The sequence below is a fragment of the Pavona decussata genome, unplaced genomic scaffold (assembly GCF_977016875.1).
Source record: "Pavona decussata unplaced genomic scaffold, jaPavDecu1.1 SCAFFOLD_218, whole genome shotgun sequence".
In the NCBI taxonomy this organism is placed as follows: domain Eukaryota; kingdom Metazoa; phylum Cnidaria; class Anthozoa; order Scleractinia; family Agariciidae; genus Pavona; species Pavona decussata.
The window spans coordinates 378,608-400,000 of record NW_028145623.1 but is presented as its reverse complement, the minus strand read 5'-3'; the positions used below and the strand labels follow the sequence as shown (position 1 = coordinate 400,000).

The window sequence follows — 21,393 nt, the reverse complement described above, 5'->3', positions numbered from 1 at the left end:
GAAAGGCCTTGGGTTTGACTCCTGATAGGAGCACTCGAATTTCTTCTTTTTTTTGCGAGTACATGTATGTCTGTGTCACTTTCTAGAATAATACATCATTAATAATAATAATAATAATAATAATAATAATAATAATAATAATAATAACAGTAATAATAATAATAATAATAATAATAACAGTAATAATAATAATAATAATAATAATAATAATAATAATAGTAATAATAATAATAATATCCACTTCCTTATTACAAAACTATTTTACAAGGCTACAAAGTTAAAAGATTAACCCAAACCAAAAAGGAAGTGAAGCAAAACTATTATACAATAACACGGGTTTCAAAGACATTTTCATCGTCCTCAACCTTAAAGACAAAAACATTCACAGATCACATGTGGTCTAAAAAGAGGACTGTTCTGGCAGTGTTGATTACATCGGGGAAACCAGGAGAAATGTGGAGATACGAATCGATGAACATTCAAACCCCTCTAGGTCTAATGACTTTGAACCTGCCTATCACCTATAGTCCGGGGGATAAGCGACAAAAAAATCACAGAATTGTTCAAACAGTGATACAATTTATTCACAATTTTTATTAACCTCTTACTGGGAGTTACAAGATACAAATTATTGTACAATAAAATATACTGATATGACAACGTGAGTTTTCGTTTTTTTTTTTTTTCAGTGTTCTATTTCCAGTCGTCTTCATTATCTAACGCACTAAAATCAAGGATATAATCACGCAACAGATCCACTGCTTCAAGGTCGTTTGGCTTTCAATCATTCATTGGGACAAACGCACTCGTAGATTGACTTGTGTTGCAAAACAACAACCACTCACTCTTCCCTGCGGATAAATGAAAGCCAACGCCGAAAAGCAAATGACGAGTTGTCCAAATACAGAATGCCGCGAAAAGTGGCATGTGGCGCCAAGTCTTTTTTTGGCGCCAAAATTTCTCGATCTATTCACCTCTGTAGATTGTAATATTTTACACATATTTTTATCGGCTAAATATCGCTGATAAATCGCCTTTTAGAATTAAAAAAAACCCGCTCCCTTCATACACACAGAAAAGAGCGGAGACATTTATATACGCCAGCACTCAGATATTTTTCTTAAAGATTAAACAAATTCAAACCGCTGATGATGAAATATGAACACACATTTGAGCATTGCGGGTCCCTTAATTTTTAGATGGAAGATTGTTCTGGCCTAAATGCTCCAATAGAAACCAATTGTATTCTACGTAGAGATACAAAATAATTGGTCTTTTCGACAAGGAGTTGCATATACCCTGAGTAAAAATTATGTTTTCTTGTAAACTATTGAATAAAGCTAAAAACCTATTTCTAACAAAATTAAATTTCACCGAAAAAAAAACAAACATCAACAAACAAACATTGAATTTACTTGAAACAGTGACAAACACGAATACAAAAACATCAAAAAAAAAAAAAAACAAAGCGATAATATCGTAAAGCAAAACCAAAAATTGGACAACCTTGAATAACGTTCCTAACGAAAATGCAATGCAAGTGACTTGATTAAATCACCATAATTACATTTAACACAACTAAGCATTGTTTGAGTTTATCGCTGACCTAGCCAAAAATATAACTTCACAATTCTATTTTACAGCCTTGTTCGCTTAATATTCCAATTCAATCTAAAAAAACGAAACACATCCATTCTTAAATACGACACGAAAAATTGTCAAGTGGTCAAATCACAACAATTTTATCACGATATATATAAAACCACGTTAGTCACGGGATTGCTAATAATTCTTGAAAGAACAAAGGAATGCCTTAAGTCAGTTAAGAGTCATAAATATTTCGCCTACAAAATTGAATACTACTGCTGGTCTCCTTCGCGAGGTTCTTTCCTTTGTCACGAAACGCTTCTGAAGCATTGCGTGACAAACAAATGAAGAACTAAGCACGAAGACGCCATACTACTGTTACACTATGTTACAGTGACTAAACCACAAATTCGATTGGAGGCCAGTAAATTCTTCAACGACAAAACGTTTGAAAAACTTTCGTCAAAAATTTATATCTTAACTTTTTCAACACTATAGCAAATATGCTTTCACTGTATACGACTTCGAACAACAAATTCCTACTTTTGCACCTGCGAGGCTTTCAAGGAGAAAAACTCACATCACAAAAATTAAAAATGACAAATGATTTCCATTTTCACTGACTTTTTTCCCCCGAATTTGTAAAACTCTATTAAGAGAATCCACAAATGGCTAACATTTCAACAGCCAATAGCCAAAAAACTTGTCAAATTGATTCACATCAAACATAATTTTTTAGAAATTAAGACTCGATGGAGCGTCATGTAACGTTTTGTTTTTTGTTCTAATGCTTGTCACTCCATTTGATATTGATCACGTGCACACCTGATGACCTAGCCGTGTCACATCTTAAACATGAACTCAACACAAAGCTAGGGCATGTTTCCCTTGACGTGAGAAGCCAACAGGCTGATTTTTTTTTTTTTTTTTTTTTTTATCGCAGCCTACAAAGAGAAAAAAAAATCTCACACGATCCTTCTCAAAAGATTAAATTTAGACCGAAGCGTTCATTTTCCTGAAAAACCTGAACAGATTTTTCATTGAAAGCCTAAACCACTGGCCGACACTGAAAATGAATTTTTTACAAAAATTGCAACACGAAAGTCAAACACATCCAGCCAGACTGGCCCTAATCAAACAGACGGTAAAAAAAAAAAAAAAAGCGATAAAACGCCTAAAACAAAAAACCCCGTACTTAACCACTCGGTTGGATTTCCTGATCTAGCCTATGGGACACAGAAACACGCTTTGACCAATAATCAGTTACACAAAAGACTGCTTAATGAACAGTGGTGTCGTCACTTTACTCCTGCACCCAAATGTCCCCATTGCCTGATGTCATCTTTGATGCATCGATGACCTCATCATTATTAGCCAATGGGGACGCCCAAGACCCACGGAAGCTGCTTAGCCCGCTGAATGCATCGAGCTCTCCAGAGATGTCACTTCCAGCCTGGCTACTGAAGCCCCCCAGCCTCATGGGGGCCCCCGGGAGATCACACTGGGGTATGGCTTCATAATGCACCTGGGGTCAGGAAACAAACCCGGCAGCCTTGAGGTCATTGTAGGCCAGTTCCTCGGCAAGTTTGCGATCATCTCTTTCCTGTTTTTCCCTATCCTGCTGCTGCAGGAGGCTTCTACGCTCCTGAAGCAGCCGCCTGTGTTCCTCCTTCGTTTTCTTCTTTTTCTCAGCTTGGCTCTCGAGGCTGTCAATAGTAAGGCCGTGATGGGAGGCGTCCTGTAAGAAATGGATCGCATGAGTATCGAGTATAAAGGATAGAGTCGAGAATCGCATGCGAATGCAGGATCGAGTCGCGAATCAAGACTCGAAGCAGACAGTCAACTGTCAAACCGAACTGAAAATCGTCAAAACCAACGCGGGCAGTGAGATCAAAAACTAACATTGATGTTTATCAACCTGTACACGGTGGTTCTAACTTTTGAGTTTTTGAATGAGTCCCTGAAGTGTGACCACTGTGACTGAGATGAAAGCTACTGAGCAGGACTGTCCTGAGACCCTTTTCATTATGCTGTACACAATGCTTCTAACTTTGGATCCCCTGGAGGAAGCCCTTATGATCATGACTATTCATTTGAATCAAGCAGTACTAAAGTGTATCAATAGTTGTTCAGATAGGGATGAAGACATAGCAGACTAGAAACACCACTCTGACATTTTAAATTGATGTTTTCACCACCGGAAAATGAAGCATAAAACAAGCAGTTTTTGAACATGTAGCAGTCAACCATCTTACCTGTGCCAACCAGCTCTGCTCATTCCCTTGGTCTCCAGTCTCACGCGTCTGTAACAGCTCACTACCAAGTATTGCATCTGGGGGGCTTCCACGCTCCAACTCCTGAAGAGTCTGAGCATACTGCTCATTTTTATTTATTTGGCCTTCTTTCCTAACAAATATAAACAAGCACTTAGCACCTTTTGCAGGTAACATAAAGGGGGGACATGGATGGCCCAATGGTGAGAACACTCGCCTTCCACCAGTGTGGCTCGGGTTTGATTCCCAGAGTTGACACCATATGTGGGTTGAGTTTGTTGCTAGTTGTTTCCCTTGCTCCTAGGGTTTTCCGCCCTTCATAAAGACCAACGTTTTCAGATTCCAATTAGATCAGGAAACAATGGACAGAATAGCCACTCTCAGCATTTCCCCTGAAATTCCCATTTGTTTAATTATTCATTCATTCATTCATTCATTCATTCATTCATTCATTCATTCATTCATTCATTCATTCATTCATTCATTCATTCATTCATTCATTCATTTATCCCATCCTATATGAGCTACCGCAGTTAACTTGAAGAGGGTAACTTGTGCTGTTGTAAAGTTATTGCTATTGAGCACTTTGTGTTATATGCTTCAAGGTAGTTTCTGTGGACAAAACTATAAAGTGCTGAGCAGTACTGACTAGCATGAAATGTTCGATTTGTGATATTCAGCAAATTCACCCAAATTGAAGGATTTTACAAACAACCTCAATGAGAGAAAAAGGCCTAAGCATTTCTGTTCTATACATGTACAAGCTAATGTGAACATGTACATCTTCAAATCAAATTAACCTTAAAATGCGTATTGCACACTGCAGAAGAAATTCTGGTCACTTTCTCCTGATAGAGAATAGGGACCTTCCGATTTTACTACACCTACGACTTTTGAAATCTAGTTTGTGTGGTTCAAATAACCATATGTCCCATTAATCTTGTTTCTTGGACCTCCTTATGTGCTAGTGAACTACCGGAATTAGTAACAGTTCTGGGGAATGTGATTAGTCTGAAATTTGAAAGTCATACTTGTACTCAATCTCGTACTCTTACTCTGATGTGAAGGTCCCTAATGTTGCGAGATGAGACGGCTGGAATACACAAGAATTCAAGGAAGCATTGAAGAGGAATGAATGGTACATGTACCACATGACACAATAAGCACCCATCTAATTTAAGTGTTTTTTTGGAATCACACAACAATACCGCCATACTACTAAGAGGACCTTTTTCCTACCTGGAAAAGTCATCCAAGTCAACATATGGTGGCCAGAGCTTGCAAACCTAAATGGAGACAAACAGAATCATAAAATATTACTTGATTGCTTCACTACAGGTTTACTGAATTTCATTTTGTAGTTAAGGCGATAACTCAGAAGTAATTGACAATCAGTCAAAAACAAAGCAAAGGCCATTATGTCTTATTGATGAAGTTAAAACACATACAGTTGTGTACAGTCAAACTTGGTCATGCTAAGGACTAAAATAGCCATACATGGCATGTTATACTAATGGGTTAACAACAGGGAAAACTGGTAATATTTGTTTGGGCTCAAAAAAGCAGTGATAAATTCTCCATAAGAAAGTGCAACTGGCAGCCATAATCAGCAATGTAGTATGTTGATCAGGACACAAAACAACCACCAGTTTTGAGCACTAAAAGATTAATGTGCTAGCCCATAGGGATGTCTCGAAACACCCTCCCCACACATCCGCACTAAGGGAAATTTTTAAATTCAACACTTTGCGAAGATGCCATTTTCTGGGATTTTGTGTCATCAGTTCAAGTGATTTGAGTTTTACAAACCAGAAAATAACATCTGTTTCAGCAATGTCAATGTTATTGTGTTATGCATGTAAAAGCTCCATTTAGCCACCTAGGCGCTTCTTAAGGACTAATTTTCTACAAACAAGCCTACATGTACCTCGTTTTCATGGTAAGGTCCCCATATTAGTGCAGTGTCTGGGGGTGGGGGCAGAGCATTGTTGCCATCTACAAAGTTTCCCCAGATGACACCATGTTGCCACTCCACAGGGGACTGTTGCCTAGGTGACAAACTGGAGTTTGATGATCGGCTGGCAGCAGGAGAGTGGCTGAGTGGGGAGCCACTGCTGACCCCACTGCTTGCACTGGACAGTGTGGTGTCCTTCCTGCTGGGCATACCAGACTCAAGGGGATCCCAGTCAGCAGGGTCACAGCTCCGAGGAGATGATGAATCAGTCTGCTAAGGAAATACCACATTGTATAATAATCATTATTAAAAACTGGATCATTGGATAATGTAATTACAGGGTTTTAATTGGCTTAGTGTCAAAAGGGATATCAACCATCAATATTACCATTCCACGTTCAATAAATAAGCAGACAAAACAAAAACACGACCACATTGTTTGGCATGATGGGAGACGCATCCCCTGCGGTTGGCATGACAAACAACTTATAGGGTTAACCCTTTCCTGCCGGTAACCCACTAGCCTTTCCCGCCCGAGGGAAATGTCAAATTTTCTAAATTGCTAACTATGAACTGGGAGACCACATGTCATATACCATTTAAAAGGTATTTTCTGGGGTGTGCTATAAATCACACCAACAGAGATGGAGGAGGTCACATATTAGAGTGAGAAAACTCAAAAACGAAAGAAGAAAAACATTGAAAATTTCCCTATTCGTTGTATATACTGGGTATCCCCCTAAACTATAGCTTAATGTACAGCTCTCAGTGCATTGCTTGTTGTCAGATATCAGCTGGACCCTTAACGTACAAAGGAAAAGAAAATCCAAAAGTTTGAGGGGTGGTAAATAAAGTCTCATATAGGAGGGGGGCATGATTTTATGCCTTCAATTTGTAGATCTTTCCAAGATCTTTTGGTTGTGCAAATTTCACACAAATTGACCAAATATTGTGCTCATTACTGCGTCTTGTGCCATATGGCACTTTTGGGCGGGAGAGGGTTAAAGAAAAAAATAGTACCCCCTGGTATCTATGATGTGGTTTACCACTTCTACAATTTTTCAAATGTTTCAATTTGATGCACTTACAGACTCTGACAATATCTCCTGGACAGAACTTTCTATGCATTAAAAACTGCAAATTAAGCTACAATTTGGGGGTAGATCTATCCCATGAAACGATCAGGAAAATTTTGTAATTTTTCATTTGGACGTTTGGAACTACATGTATTTCTGTCAAAGACCTGACTTCCTTCAGTTATCTTGACATGAGAAACAAATTTCACTCATGAAGACCTTTTAAACGGTACATCACACATACAAAATGGCAAAGAAAACAGTTCTACATGTACTGTAAGACTGAAATGGGTTAAAGACCCTTGTTGGTGCTTACACCAAGATTTGAAACCACCAACTCCAGTTCTACATGTACGTGAGAATCCAACCCATTCAGTTAGTTAGTGAATCCTTTGTAGGGCAAAATCTTTTCACAAGCGTAGAATAATTGAAGGCTGAATGATCCAACAAATTGGAGCCCCAGTGTGAACAAACAAGTCCATTCTTACGATAGCTAAACTGTTCCAATAAGGAATCACCTGAAGCACATACTGTAAAATGTGCATGTAACGGACAGTCTTTTTACCCTGAAGATAGCTTGATCAATCGAAAATGTTTGGTTTTAATTCTTCTTTTTCTTTTTAGCAGTGTAAAATAGTGCTGTTAAAATAATAATAATAATAACAACAACAACAACAACAGTAATAAACTGTATTAATTACCCTCAGCAGTGATTATAGCAATCATCGTACCCAGAGTCCTCAGGCTCTTTGGCAAGCGGTTAGTCACCAGGAGAGACTCTGGGGACATCGAATTTTATTACCGCAGGATTTCTGCGGTAAAACAATGGAAACCGTTAAGGAAAAAAGACAATCAAAAAATTCGAATTTTTTCGATGTCCCCAGAGTCTCTCCTGGTGCCCACCTGCTGACCAAAAAGCCTGAGGACTCTGGGTAGCAGATTGTGATTATAGCACAAGTGCTCCAGTGAGGCTGAGCATTAAACGTTCACAAAGAAATAATGATCTAAATTTAATTGAACAATAACATGATCAACAAATCCCAACTGGAAGGAGGCAGGTCCATCAGCTGGTTATTTACAAGCCTGGCAAATGAGTTAAACTTGGAGCTACTGAGGAACAACTCCAGCTAACATCCAGAGCAGGACTTTAAACCAGGGACCTCTGGATTTCAATTTTTCCAAAATTCAGTTTCTGGTCTTAGAAGACTTCAGATCAGCAGATGCTCAGCCTTGAACCACTGACCAACACACTAAACACGGTAATTTTGAAGAAGAGCTCCCCAAACCGACTGTCGGTAAATTGTCGGCCGACAGTGGACCGACAGCTAACCGACAGTTTACCAACAGACTACCGACAGATCAATTCCACCGTACAATATAAGTGAGATTATAATTCTACTTGAACAGTCCACGAACCGAACTTAGTTTATGGTGTCTAAGCTTACGTTTTGTTACAAACAAAACACTGTTCCGTATTACTCGATCAAAATAAGCTGTAAAATTAAAAATATCCATACATTCAGTAGTTAAAGAGAATCGAATAAGAGAAATGTCCATTTCGAAATAATTTTCTTTGAAATTATCCACTCTTCCCTCTAAAACTTCACTCAATTTCTCATCAATAAGCATAGTTAAAAGCGTTTTGGAATTGCCCTATAATGCTTTGCGCTCTTCTGTCTGTAAGTGTGTCATGTATGTCCACATAAAGTTTGTCTTTACTAACGTTGACATTTTCATCACTCTCTTGTAACAGGTTGCGGTGGCATGGTGTCACTCAGACTACTGGCTTTGAGTGAAAGGTTTAGTCTGCCCAGAAAACGACCGAACCATTACATTTGAGTTCAGATTATGATAATACTGATAAAAACGAGATGAAACATTAATGTTCCAAAGTGACCGAGTTGTAAACTTTTAGACAATACAAAACTTACCTCTCAGAAAACACGCGCGCATGCTATTATATTGTAAAGCATTTAACGAAAATAATTAACATTAGAATGATGATCCTAACGATCACGTGCAAAAACCAAGATGGTGGTGTGTTTACATATTTGCGCCTTCCCTCTTTTTACAGAGCGCTTCAAAATATAAAACAAAAACAGTATAATATATTTGCGTAGGATTTTTATGTTGGGGACAACTGTTGTCTGAGATTTTTGTTGTCTGAAATTCAATTATCGTAGTATCATTTAATGTGCATAAGAGAAAGCCATTAATTAAAAGCTACAACACATGACAGGATGATTTGTTGGTCAAAGACTTTATTTTATTTGGTGGCTCCTAAAGGAGCCGTTTGTTGTTTAACTAAGCGAACTTAGTTGGGAGGATGGAACTGGGCAATGTCAGCTAACAGGTTATCGAAGTGATCGCCTGGATAAACTTTCCGCCAGTTGAACTCGTCTGCAGGAGGCGCCTCAGGCGGTACATACCCGTGATGGCCAACATGCAAAGAGAGGGGAAGCTGTTGCCACTCAAGTTTGATGAGCGTTTCTACGAGTAAAACTACAAAACGGCTCTTTTAGGAGCCACCAAAACAACAAAACGGCTCTTTTAGGAGCCACCAAGTTTGCGAAAGTAAATGACCAACAATAAAATGACTAATAACGACAAATGAGGGGGATTGGGTATTAGTAAAGAGTTACGTCAAAAATACAATATGGCGTCCCAGCAACGATCACACACAAGCAGAAACACAAGTAAATTAAGCGAATCTAATCCAATTCCTTTTATTTCTTTGATAATGCATTTATTTTAATGTATTTTCAACCTAAATCCTACCGACAACTCACCGACAGATCACCAACAGTCGACCGACAGTCGGCCGAGAAACGGCCAACAGTCGGTCGACAATCTGTTGATAAACTGTCGGCCGACTGTTGGTCGTTTGTCGACCGACTGTTGGTCGCTTGTCGGCCGACTGTTGGCCGTTTGTCGGCCGACTGTTGGCCGTTTGTCGGCCGACTGTTGGCCGATTGTCGGTCGACAGTCAGTTTGGGGAGCTCTTCTTCAAAATTACCCTAAACACTATGGCCCTACACCTCTAAAATGAAATACAGCCATTCACATCACTCATCAATCACTTTTACCAATAACTTACCTTCAACTCAAACTCTTCTGAGATGCCAAGATTGAATTTCTTGTTTATTGGACATTCTACATCCAAAGGGAAATTTTTGGGTTCCACACACACATTACCCACAAACTGGTCGGCTTCACTGCCCAAGTGTTCCAAATGGAACTCAATCACAAACCAAAAACCATGCAAGAGATTTTGAATGATGGTATAGTCAACCTCCTGTTGATAGAAATGTAGGAAATACAGTAACTAATTTTGAAAATCAGTCAAAATCTACCTATCACCAGCTGTTATTTGTTAATAAACATCATTGTTGTTGTTTCCCACAAGAGTCTTGGCTGCAGAAATGAACCGTCAGTGGGCTGCTGTGGCTTATATGCTTCAGAGTAGAGTGAAAGGGCAAAAGCAAGTTGAATTTTTTTCTTCAAGTAATTTTCTACATTTTCTGTTGCTGAGTATTTGACCACGGTGACCATCAGGCAAAGATTGTTTCATTCCTGGCCAACACCCTCAGGTGCAACATAACTCTAAAGAGTATGACTGTGTGATGCAATATTTTGACTGTACACCCTGCAGCAAATTTACATTAGTTTACAATTACATTCAGTTTTGTTCGTTAGGTCATTGGACATCACACCAACGTTAGAAATGATACAAAAAGTTAAAAATAATAACAATATAAGTTAGTACATGTGACTACATACACAATTCTATTTAACTCACTTGGTAATTTTCAGTCGTAAGTTTAAAATGTTCAGGGCATTGATGTTTCAGTGAGATGGCAATGTCTGAGGAGATACTGAATGGGAAAGTCTGTAACAAGTGATACTTGCTGGCAATTTCTCGATCCTTCACAGTCTATAAAAAATGACCAGAATATCAGGTCAAATTAATGTATTGAAGTCTCCCACTCTCGAAATTTTCTTTTCCTTCTAATCAATTTCATAGTTTTAACTTCAAGATTCTATACTTCATGAGACATATAGTCTGTAAAATTTTACCCAGTTTGTTAATTAATTGCCTTTATTTCCTACCATGTTGTAAAAGTGAAGTCCTGTATGTGCCCATTGATCAGAGATTTTTAAAAGAATGACTAAAACGCACTAAAAGAATTGTTCCACGGCCATGGATAGAACTTAAATTTTCATCAATAAAAGCACTTTATTAATTAGTCTACCAATTCGAAAACAGGGGTTACCATACACGTTTATACTTCCTATCGGCTTATTAGCTTGAAACATCAACAGCAGCCCTAAACCACAAATTCTTCTTTAAACTTACAATAACCACACAATGTTTAGTGGGCCCCCCAATTCAGACAGGGTTTGAGCCGGGCCGCGCCATTGCGCCAATCCCACACTGCAATTGAAATTGTCCCTTAAAAAAAACGGCCAAGGGGACAATTTGTCTCCTTCAAAATTAAGGGAAAAAACTCGAACGGAAGCAGACACGAAGGGATCCCAGAGATTGCAAGTTAAACAGAACGTGGAAAGTATATTTTACTGCACGTTGTTCCTTCAAAGTTCATTCTCAAGTCACATTTCACAATAGAAAGCTTTTTCGCTACAAATCGAAGCCAGACTGAATCAGAAAAATGATACAGAAGAAGAACAGTGAATTAATCAGGAAGAATCGGATGAGGATCAAAGGAAACCGAGAAAATCACGAACTTTCCAGAAAAGTTGGTTGTGAGATCACACATGGTTGCACTATGAAAAGGAGGCGATGTTCTGCTATTTTTGTCGGAAATCTAAGAAGACAACCCCTTTGTATCGGCAGAAGGGTGTACAAATTTTAGAACCTCAACTCTGCAAAGACATAAAGACTGTTAAGAGCATGAGGATGCTGTCAATGAAGAAGCTATGAGGGATACATTCAGCAACACACAGCGCCATGCTCTTAGAGAACAATCGCAAGCCATCCTCAGAGCAATGAGAGCCCTCTACTGGCTGGCCAAAGAGGACGTAACCACAGTCAAATATGACTCACTACTCAATTTTCTGGATGAAGTTGGCCTCGAAAGTGTTAAGAATCTTCGAGTGGGAGGAAATGCTACCTATCATTCTCATCAAAGTGCGGAAGGTATGCAAGATGCTATTGCTACTGTTCTGAAGTCTAACATTGACAAACTAGGGTTAGGGACTTTGATGTTTGGGCTAGAACCAACAGAAGAATTAGTACATGTACGTCTACCAGTAATTAAGAAAGGAATTGAAGTTTACAAAGGGATGCCGAGACGAGATTCTGCTGTGAAATGTTTTGAAGTATAAAGTATAGTCATTGATCCTCTGTTTAAATATGACGAGAAAAAAAAGTATTGACACTAATAACTTAACTTTTCTTGTTTGTGTTGATCACTGTTCTTGTATTACAAGGATCAGCTAAAAAAAAAGTTTTTGTTGGCTTGCCTGTATCAATGTAAAAAAACTGTTGAATAAAAATTAATTTATCTGTCCCCCTAAAAATAAAAATGTCCCCCAAAATTTTAGCCAAGGGGACAAATTGTCCCCCAGTGATCAATTCCTAGCTCAAACCCTGTTCAGGAGTCAAGAATGCAATATCTTGTGCTTTAAATCACAATAGCTGGCATGCTAGTATTAAGCACAGGATTTACAGCCCTGGCCCTAGTTGTTCAAAGAACTTTATAAGTCTACCAATTCGAAAACAGGGGTTACCATACAAGTTTACACTTCCTCTCAGCTTAACTACCTTGCACATCAACAGCAGTCCTAAACCATAAATTCGTCGTTATAACTTACAATAACCACACAATGTTTAGTGGGCCCCCCAATTCAGGAGTCAAGAATGCAATATTTTGTGCTTTAAATCACAATAGATGGCATGCTAGTCTTAAACACAGGATTTACTGCCCTGGCCCCAGTTGTTCAAAGAACGGATAACTTTATCCACTGGATAAGTTGCTATCCAGCAGAGCAAATATACTCCAACCAATTGTTTTGCAAAGTTTTCCACGCAATCCCATTCTTAAATTTGACATATGCTTCTACTCTAAGACTATTCACAAATTATACATGTAGGACTATCATGAAAATCTTGCACACATTTTACATTATCTGCCAGAACTATCCAGTGGATAAAATTATCCACCCTTTGAACAACTACATGTAGGACCAGCTGTTTTAAAACTGAACATTGCCGGGGTAACAAAACACTTTGAGCTGCAAATCAACTGAAGTATTCTTCACTAAGGAAGAGAAAAACTAAATGTGAAGTGAAAAGGAAGCAACACGACAACACAATACTGAATCTAGATGTGACCACTGACTCTTCAATCCTCTGGTTATAAGACAATTAGTCAAACCATGAGTCCAACAGGAAGCACAAAATTACCTTAAAGGTAGCATCATCTTGATCATGTCTCATTATCACAATCCGCAGGTACCACACTTGTCCAGCAACTGCCCTTGATGCAAAAACTGCAATCTGAACTTGAATTTCCTCCTGGTAATAATAATGTAAATTAAATATCAATACTTACAGCCAGTATTGCGATTGGTCAAAGAAATAACCTAAGACATTTTCAAACACAAATACTTCACATGATCTAATTAATGAATATTAAATACAGTTATTAAAAACACTGAGTTAAAGTTCTCTTCACTGTTAGTATTAATATTATTATAAAGCTGCCGGGATTTTCAGCAGTTTACATACATGTAATTTATGCAGTATATTATCAATGAAGCTTGCTGAGGTTACCCAAGTGCATTGTCAGAAACAGTTTGATAGTACATTACTTGCAAAAAATTTCGGACGATTTTAATTTCGGACAAAAAAAGTGTCCGAAAATAAAACCGTCCAAAATTTTTAAGCGCCCGAAATTTAAAGCGTCCGAAATTTTTACAGTATAGTATAAAACTTTAAAAGTACTTTCTGGGCGACAGCATCACATATTCAAAGCCAATGTACATGATATGTTTAGAATTCGGATTAGGCGGCTTTGCTCAGTCGTTCTTTTAATCACTGGAAAGGTAATCATTTGAGACACTGCTTGAGTCATAAGCTTGATTGGGTTTGTGTTATTTTCTCGTTGGTGTATCCGGCTGTAAAACCTTGAAGATACAGTAAAACTATAATTTTCAAAGATTTTATTTCAGTCTAATTCATGTTTTTTAGTCGTAAATTTACTTTGGGCATGTTTCAGCGCAGTGTCTGAAATGTTTGTCCGAAAATTGTCCGAAATGAGGGAAAAAGTATCCGAAAATTAAACAACCGAAATTTTAACGTCCGATTGCAAGTAATGTAGTCAATGTTTTTAGACAAAAGTACAAGTATGTACATGTATATACATGCCCAATATGTATCCTACTCACTGGTTTAGAAAGTCCTATACTCCTTACAGCCATCTGGGAGTCTGAAAAAAGACATTTAATTAGATGAGCTACTGGACTAGTTAAAATCAAACACTGATTTGAAGTACATGTAAACTATTACAATTATTAATAGTACATGTAAGAATGGCACAAAACTTTAAGGTCTGAATATTCAAGAACAATAATTAGCTTGAATATATGCTTTGAGCATTTTTTCCTAGACCTCTTTATTTTTCCCAAGGCATGAAATTTCCCAACCTCGTTCCCAGGGCCTCTCCTCTTCATGTCCCAGGGAGCGAGAGAGGAGAGACCGTGGTTGGGGCTGGTCACGTGTCTCCCAGAATCTGGGAGATTACAAATAAATGACTGGAGAGAGGGGTGGTTGAGTGTCAGTTTGCCTATACTAAGTGTACCGGAGATGGGAAAACATGCCCCAGTCAAGTCAACTTGCGATTCGCGTGTGTTTCAAAGGTCATGTCAAGTGGTCATTCAGAAACCCCTAAAAAGGTATATAAAGTGAGGGAATCTGTGAATGTGAGCTGCTATCGACATTGTAAAGCAGTTGGAGATACAAGTCATTGGTGAAATCTTTACAGCAAAGGGAATCGACTACTTCTGGTGGTAGCCGAGGAGCTTTATGGCCACACACTTCCACAAAGTGAATTTTTGCCACATCTACTTTGAGAGTGGTCAAGTCCATGATCTCTGAAAGTCAGGCATTGTTAAGGTCAAGCGGTGCATCGAGGAGTCATCCTCCGCGCCGCATTTGACGGCCAGGAAAGAATCAAACGTGACCGGAAATGTATCTCGGAGCCATTGTAGCCGCAGACTAAATTAACACCATCAACTGGAACAAAGGTTATTTCGTTATTGTTTTACAACGATTACGGTATTTCAAAAGTGTTTTCTTTGTTCATTAAAAAGATCCGTGAAATATTTACCATCTACATGTTGTTATACCGTACATCCTCCTTCCGATAGTGTTCTGCTTATGTGCTGTTTCCTGTGTATTGTTTGTTGTTGCAACCCTGCTAACAGAGCGTTTCTTTCTTGCAAATCTTTTAGCATGTGCGTGGTCGTTCGCGTCTCTAGTATTTTGCATCGTTGGTTTGTTTACGTCCCGAGAGAAAAGGGGACGTAAACAAAACAACGACGCTAAATACCGAACGACTGCGCTTATGCTAAAATATTTTCCAGAAAGAAACGCTCTGTTAGCAGCGGAATTGCTGCAGAATGTCCTTTCAGAACGGTTAGACATAGACCCGATTCCTTTCAAGTTTCCTTCCTTAGTTCTTCAGATCTGATCTTTCATCAGCACATTCAAAGCTAGAATAAACCACGATTACAACTCCATGAATTGAAGGGGAAGGCGCTGTTTGTCCACAGTTAATTTTGTCATGTATACACAGTGATTTTCCAAAGTACAGCGCTTCGAGACAACGGACTTTGTTAAGCTTTCAGATTAATGCTACAATGGCTCGCAAAATTAAGACTACTGAAAAACATAGCCAGTTGAATGAGTTTTCGCGTGGGCTTCGCACAGCAAAGCGGAAGTCTTGTTTCGGAGTGGACAATAAATCTTGACAAAACATAGCAAGTGAAGGACTCCTCCCTGGGTCTAATTTTTCTCTGGGAGACACGTGACCAGCCCCAACCAGGGTCTCCCCTCTCTCGCTCCCTGGGACGTGAAGAGGAGAGACCCTGCAAAAGAGGTTGGAAATTTCCGCCAATAAATTCTTCCTACTACCAACCCTCTTGCCAAGACTGTCTTTTTGCCACAGCATTTGATCAAAATGCACTTACATGATTGTACTCTTCTAAACAAAGCTTTATCTCTTAAAGCCATTACTTGTCTTTGTGATGGAATCTCATAATAATTATTGTGGTCTGATAGCACTTGCTCTTTTATTAAAGGTGATGCCATAAACAAGAAAAGGAAGGTACCCATAAGGACATCCCAGACTTAAGTCCAGTTGAGTTTTACAAATATACAAGGCGTGTGAACTGTGGGTCAAGGCAATGGCAAACCTAAACTTACATATATAGAGAAATACATTATTATTTTAATTTTTAGCTAATGCTTATCACTACAGTCAATGCTTTAAACTCCAATCAATACAATGAGTGCTTAACCTTAATCAAAGTTGTCAGCACTTAACCCTACATGTTCAATTGAGTGCTTAACCTTAATTGCTATTTTCAGTGCTTTGGGCCCACAGTAATTGGCGCTAGCTGTTGTGGTCACCCTGCCTTAACCCAGTAATCGTTTATTTTCTGTTTCATGTTGTTATGTTCTGTTTATAGTCTTAAGTTTGAAGGCGAAGTCAAATAAATAAGTAAAATAAAAAAATACCTGACTGATAACTCAACTCATGAGACTTATAAAACAAGTTTTCTCGGCTTGCATCCCTCACTGGCTCGCAGTTAGTTAAAAACCCAGTACAGGTGATCATAAGAATAATTTCATTTTTTTTCTTTATCTTTGAATGAGACAAGTGGGTTAACTGCCAATATAAACCACAGCAGTACATGTAGACATGAGTGTGTAAAGATGATTGTTTAGAACACATTTCTTTATACATGTAGAGAATAGCAGAAGAAAAAGACAACCAGCATGCTTCTTAATAAGCCCCACATGCATGCTTCCAAGTGACTGGGCCTGTGAGTCATTTCCAGTTTGAGGGCTTGACTGAACAGAGCACATTATTCAATTAATCAAGGACATTAATTATGATTAGGCCATAGGGAACACAAAGAATAGATCTATAAAAAATCAACTGTGAGCCAACTCGTGAATGCGGAAGAGGATAGTGGTAATGTGGTACTTGTTAGTCCAGCAATTCAACAAATTAGCAATGCATATTGGTAATAAATAAACATTAGTATTTACACAACTTGCAAGTCGTAAAGAAACAGCACCCTGTTAGTCTAGAATAGTTAGAATGTCTAATCAATGAATACAATTTACTAAACAAAATACATGTAAAGGTCTAAAAGTTTCAAAATGTTAGATGAAATTCCATTCTCGCGTAACTTGGGTGAATTTGCTTGCGAGGACACGTGTTTGTTTACAGGGCAGCACTAAAATTATAAAAGCCATAATCCAGAAAACAGAAACCGGAATCCGGAATCCAGAATCAGAAACTATAATGAATACGGTTAGGAATATTTAATGGCGAAATACATGACTTGGGGTAAAAAATACAGAATAAAAAACTCATATCACTTGTTGGCATAAATGAAAGGACTCTTTATAAAGAAAGCAAGGTCCTATGGGACAGAGAGAGACAACATAGAGGTGACTCGGAGACAACATTAATTGCTTCACACCGCACAGATGGCGGACTTTCCAATTAAGAGGTGGTTAGTTGCGTGAATGCATATCTTCTGCCTCTTTTGTTTCGTCTATTTTCCGGACACCCCGCTTCAACTTGTTTTGATAGAGTCTTAATAGAGTTTCAAAGCAAAACATAGAGGTGACTTATAGACTATGAAATTAGTTTTCTTAAGTTCATGGGCGATCAGTTTTTAACCCGTGAGAAACACTTACTTTTCATTGGCAGGAAATAATGACTAAATTAATTAGTTTTATTCTCTGGTGTCACCTATCGAAAAATATCAAATTTACATTTGACGAGGACGTTACTTTGAACTAAACATTCACTTTTTCACTAGCATTAAATGTTTTATTTTCATATTGTAGTTTCCGATTCCGGATTCCAGATTTTCCTTTCCAGTTACTGTTTTCCTGATTCTGGCTTTTAGTGCTGCCCTTGTTTACACAACATTATTCCAAGTTGCCAAGTTTCCTCAATAAAAATAGGAAATATACAAAAAGCTTTCCTTAATAAACAAAAATTTACTCAGATAGGTCTTAACTTGTTATGCATTGTAGCCCTAAGAGCAAAAGTGTATAATTTTTGCCGCGAGACACCTTGCAAGCGATTTGAAGTCAATTTTGAAGCGAATTTATCAGAGCATGTTTTTCAAACATTTTGCAAGAACTGTTCGGAAAATGAAAAATCAGTCTATTAGAATAGTATTTCAGTACAAACTCACATTAGAACCTGTAATAATATTATTTGTGTGTTATATTCCTAGAAGCACTTGAACGTTACCAAAGTCCGCAGATTAAAAGTTGATTTGAGATCCACCTGCTCATCAGGTTGATAAAACCACAAATCGAAGAAAAATGACTTTGCCGTTAATGCATGATTTTCCCCTGTTAAAGCTGTTAACCATTCCTTAGAAGTTCCTCTTTTGATTCACCGTTTTCAACATCTCAAAATTGGAAAATTTTCGGACCAATGTCCGAGTAAAATTTCCCTACATTATGATAACTCATTTACTGTGCATTCATGAAAGTTAACAACCCGCCGACCAAGTGAAAATCCCCAGATCGCAATAACTCGTTCTTGCACATGCCTGCATTCATGAGTCAAAAATGGTACAAATTTACAATCAAACATGCCAAATTAGATTTCACCATGGACAGCCAAGTCAGACGTGACTAGATAATTATATCAACCTGGTATTCAGAGTCCTCACATGGTCTGAACACTAAATAAATTATTTTGTTGTGATTGTGAATTTACATGAGTTAGTGCAACTGTCACACATTTAAGCTGTTGAATCTTCCTAAAGGCTTTCTCTTTTCATTGTTAAATCTGCAAAGGCCATGCAGCCTTTTCTTTCGAAAACTGGATATAATTTGCCAACATGAAAATTCACAAGTGAAGAATTGCAGCTTTTGAAACTTGGTTAGGAAATCTAATCTTTCCTGGCAGTGACAAAAGTGTTTTAAAAGTGTTATCGTCATTTCTTTTTTATTTACTTATTAAGTGTTGTAAACATTTACAAATGTTGCCCACCTCAAAATAACCCGACTAATTGTGAGCAACAATTTGTTAAGTGTTTTCTTCAATAATAAATAATTGTTATTGTTATTGTTATTGTTATTGTATAGTCATACTTTGTACAATTATGCAAATTTTATAGTACTTTGAAATCACTTACAGTGTAGCTCTGCACAAAAAAATCACCTTTTGATTTCTCTTGCAAAATCAGTCACCTCTAATATATTAATTAATCTCCGAGAAAGATGGTAAATATCAAGGCAAGCATTAAGACTTATATTTTTGGAGAATGCAACTCAGATTACCTGTTTAATTGCTATTTGAAATTCAAAATTAGAATTTAGAAGGCCGAATAAATCAGATGAAAATGTTCATATAAGCTCATATAATGCTCACACAGCCACAAGGTAACATGTATTATTTAACAGGATTTTAATAAAGTTCTTACCTCACTGTCACATATACATGTATTTTCGTATTCATTCACAAACCACATCGTCCATAATTGCTTCGTCTGTGTCTTCAGTAGGGGAAAATCATCTTCGTCAGCAAATCGAAATTCTCCATTATTTTCACCTTTTCCTGAGTCAATGTCGAGCACAGAATCATCTCTTCCAGCCACTATCTTTAAATCACCGCTTTGGATTCGTGAAGCGTAAGAAAAAGTCTCAAAACTCGACCAAATTCAACCAAAACAGCCGACGTTTGCCATATGGCGCCAAATGTGGTTACACAGTAGTTGCCAGTCCCTAATATCGTTCTGAGAGACTCGACAATGCAACGGGAGAGGCCTGGGGACCAAATCCCAGACAAGTTGCGGGTTTTGCGATCCATAGTTTGAAGTGTCATTTCGCGTTTGTGAAAAAAAAGAAAGAAAAAAAAAACGAAAAAAAGTATTTCGGAGCCGAAAACTATTCTAAACAGATAATTTTTTTTTTACAGTTGTTGAATAAATTCTCCGCTTTTTTGCTTTGGGTGGTAAAGGGTATTCTTTAGAGTGGTTATCAACTTTTGATTTGTTATTGTGCGAAAACAAAAAGTTAGTAATTAATTCTGATAAATAAATTTCAGTTTTCTACAAAGGTTCGACAGTTGCACTCACAACCACAGCAACAGTTTACAGCATTACGCAGGAAAGTTTTTATTCAGGTCATGTGGGGACTCTGAACAGTTGTCTGGAAAGAAGCGCTTTTTCCACCAAAACATACACTGTACCTGCCTGGCCTGCATTCGATCGAAACGTACTAACAACTATTAAAGCGCCCTTCACGGCAAGGCTTCATCACCTACATTCACATTAAATCACATCAATGCTACATTTTATTACGCCATCGTGAGGCAGAATTAGGCATGTTTTTTTTTTCCTTTTTTACATTTTGTTCACCATTTCACCCGATTTTCTGAGTCAATCACCTTAAAAATTCACTCGCCGTTGCGTTTGTCCTCTTAAAAGCCATAGCATGTTTTACAACATGATTGTCTCACGGAAACACTAGATAACATTTAAGTTAAACGGGGCAAAATGAGCGGTCAGCCCAAAACAAACCGCGCCAGTGAATTAACGTTGAGTCACCCTATTTAGCTAATGGAAGCATTTTCAGCCCTTTACCATCTTTTTCTTCACATGTGGCTGTTTTGACTTATTTTCCTTATCAGCAAAGCAAAATTAACCACTGGTTCACTCTTCCTACTGAAACTAATTAAGCTGCGCCGAGAACAAGATGTCAACCTTGATCAAATTGGCGTGAAAAGCAATTTTCGTTCTAACTCAAAAGAACACGACGGTTCGTTTCTCGGAAAGTCTTTTAAAATATTTTTTACAGCTAATACTAGACATTTCTTTGGCGACTGAGACATAACATGTTGTTTAGAGTATGAAACTAGTATCAGTCCAGATTATAGAATGCGCTCGAGGTTGCAGTAGTGATTGACTGCCACACTGTGAACGTGCACATGTTCAAATTGAAGTTCGAGTTAAACTGACTTCGAGAATACGAACCAACAACAATATTGTTCTTTAGAGAAAAAACGTTTCAGACTAACAAATCGTTGCAAAAACCTTAACAACTGACCACCACCAAACTAGCATCTAAAAGCGATCTCCTGCGATGAAGTGACCGGCCTACCATAACCAGATTTAAGCAGCGAAAAGATCAACTGAACCGATTTTAGATCCGGCTACTTTGCGAGTGTTCATACCTGCGCATGTATAGCTCCCGAACTTTTGCGAAATTTTA

The 21,393-nt window shown here is 38.0% G+C and overlaps 1 protein-coding gene across 5 annotated transcripts; it reads right to left on the bottom strand.

Annotated features, from left to right (window-relative positions):
- Positions 1-666: 666 nt before the first annotated feature.
- On the bottom strand, positions 667-19,890 carry LOC146459581 (uncharacterized). Of its 5 annotated transcripts, XM_085089330.1 has the most exons (9): positions 19,605-19,889; positions 14,301-14,341; positions 13,318-13,428; positions 10,690-10,824; positions 9,988-10,185; positions 5,788-6,087; positions 5,100-5,146; positions 3,843-3,993; positions 667-3,325 (listed from the first exon to the last, which is right to left on the bottom strand). In XM_085089330.1, the coding sequence occupies exons 2-9, from the start codon at positions 14,331-14,333 to the stop codon at positions 3,119-3,121; spliced, it is 1,182 nt and encodes a 393-aa protein (XP_084945456.1). In that variant the 5' UTR covers positions 14,334-14,341; positions 19,605-19,889; the 3' UTR covers positions 667-3,118. The 5 variants fall into 5 exon arrangements, with proteins under 5 accessions (XP_084945456.1, XP_084945458.1, XP_084945454.1 ...); XM_085089332.1 differs by lacking the exon at positions 10,690-10,824 and having other exon boundaries at positions 19,605-19,890; XM_085089328.1 differs by lacking the exon at positions 14,301-14,341 and having other exon boundaries at positions 19,605-19,890.
- Positions 19,891-21,393: the final 1,503 nt, after the last annotated feature.

Bases quoted from the DNA above. Each gene is read 5' to 3' on its own strand.
- LOC146459581 (XM_085089328.1), bottom strand. From the start codon at position 19,652: ATGTGGTTTGTGAATGAATACGAAAATACATGTATATGTGACAGTGAG. The intron at 10,825-13,317 runs GTAATTTTGTGC...CATTTTTTATAG, and splicing joins AAGATGATGCTACCTTTAAG to ACTGTGAAGGATCGAGAAAT. The intron at 3,994-5,099 runs GTAGGAAAAAGG...TATATTTGTTAG, and splicing joins GACTTGGATGACTTTTCCAG to GAAAGAAGGCCAAATAAATA.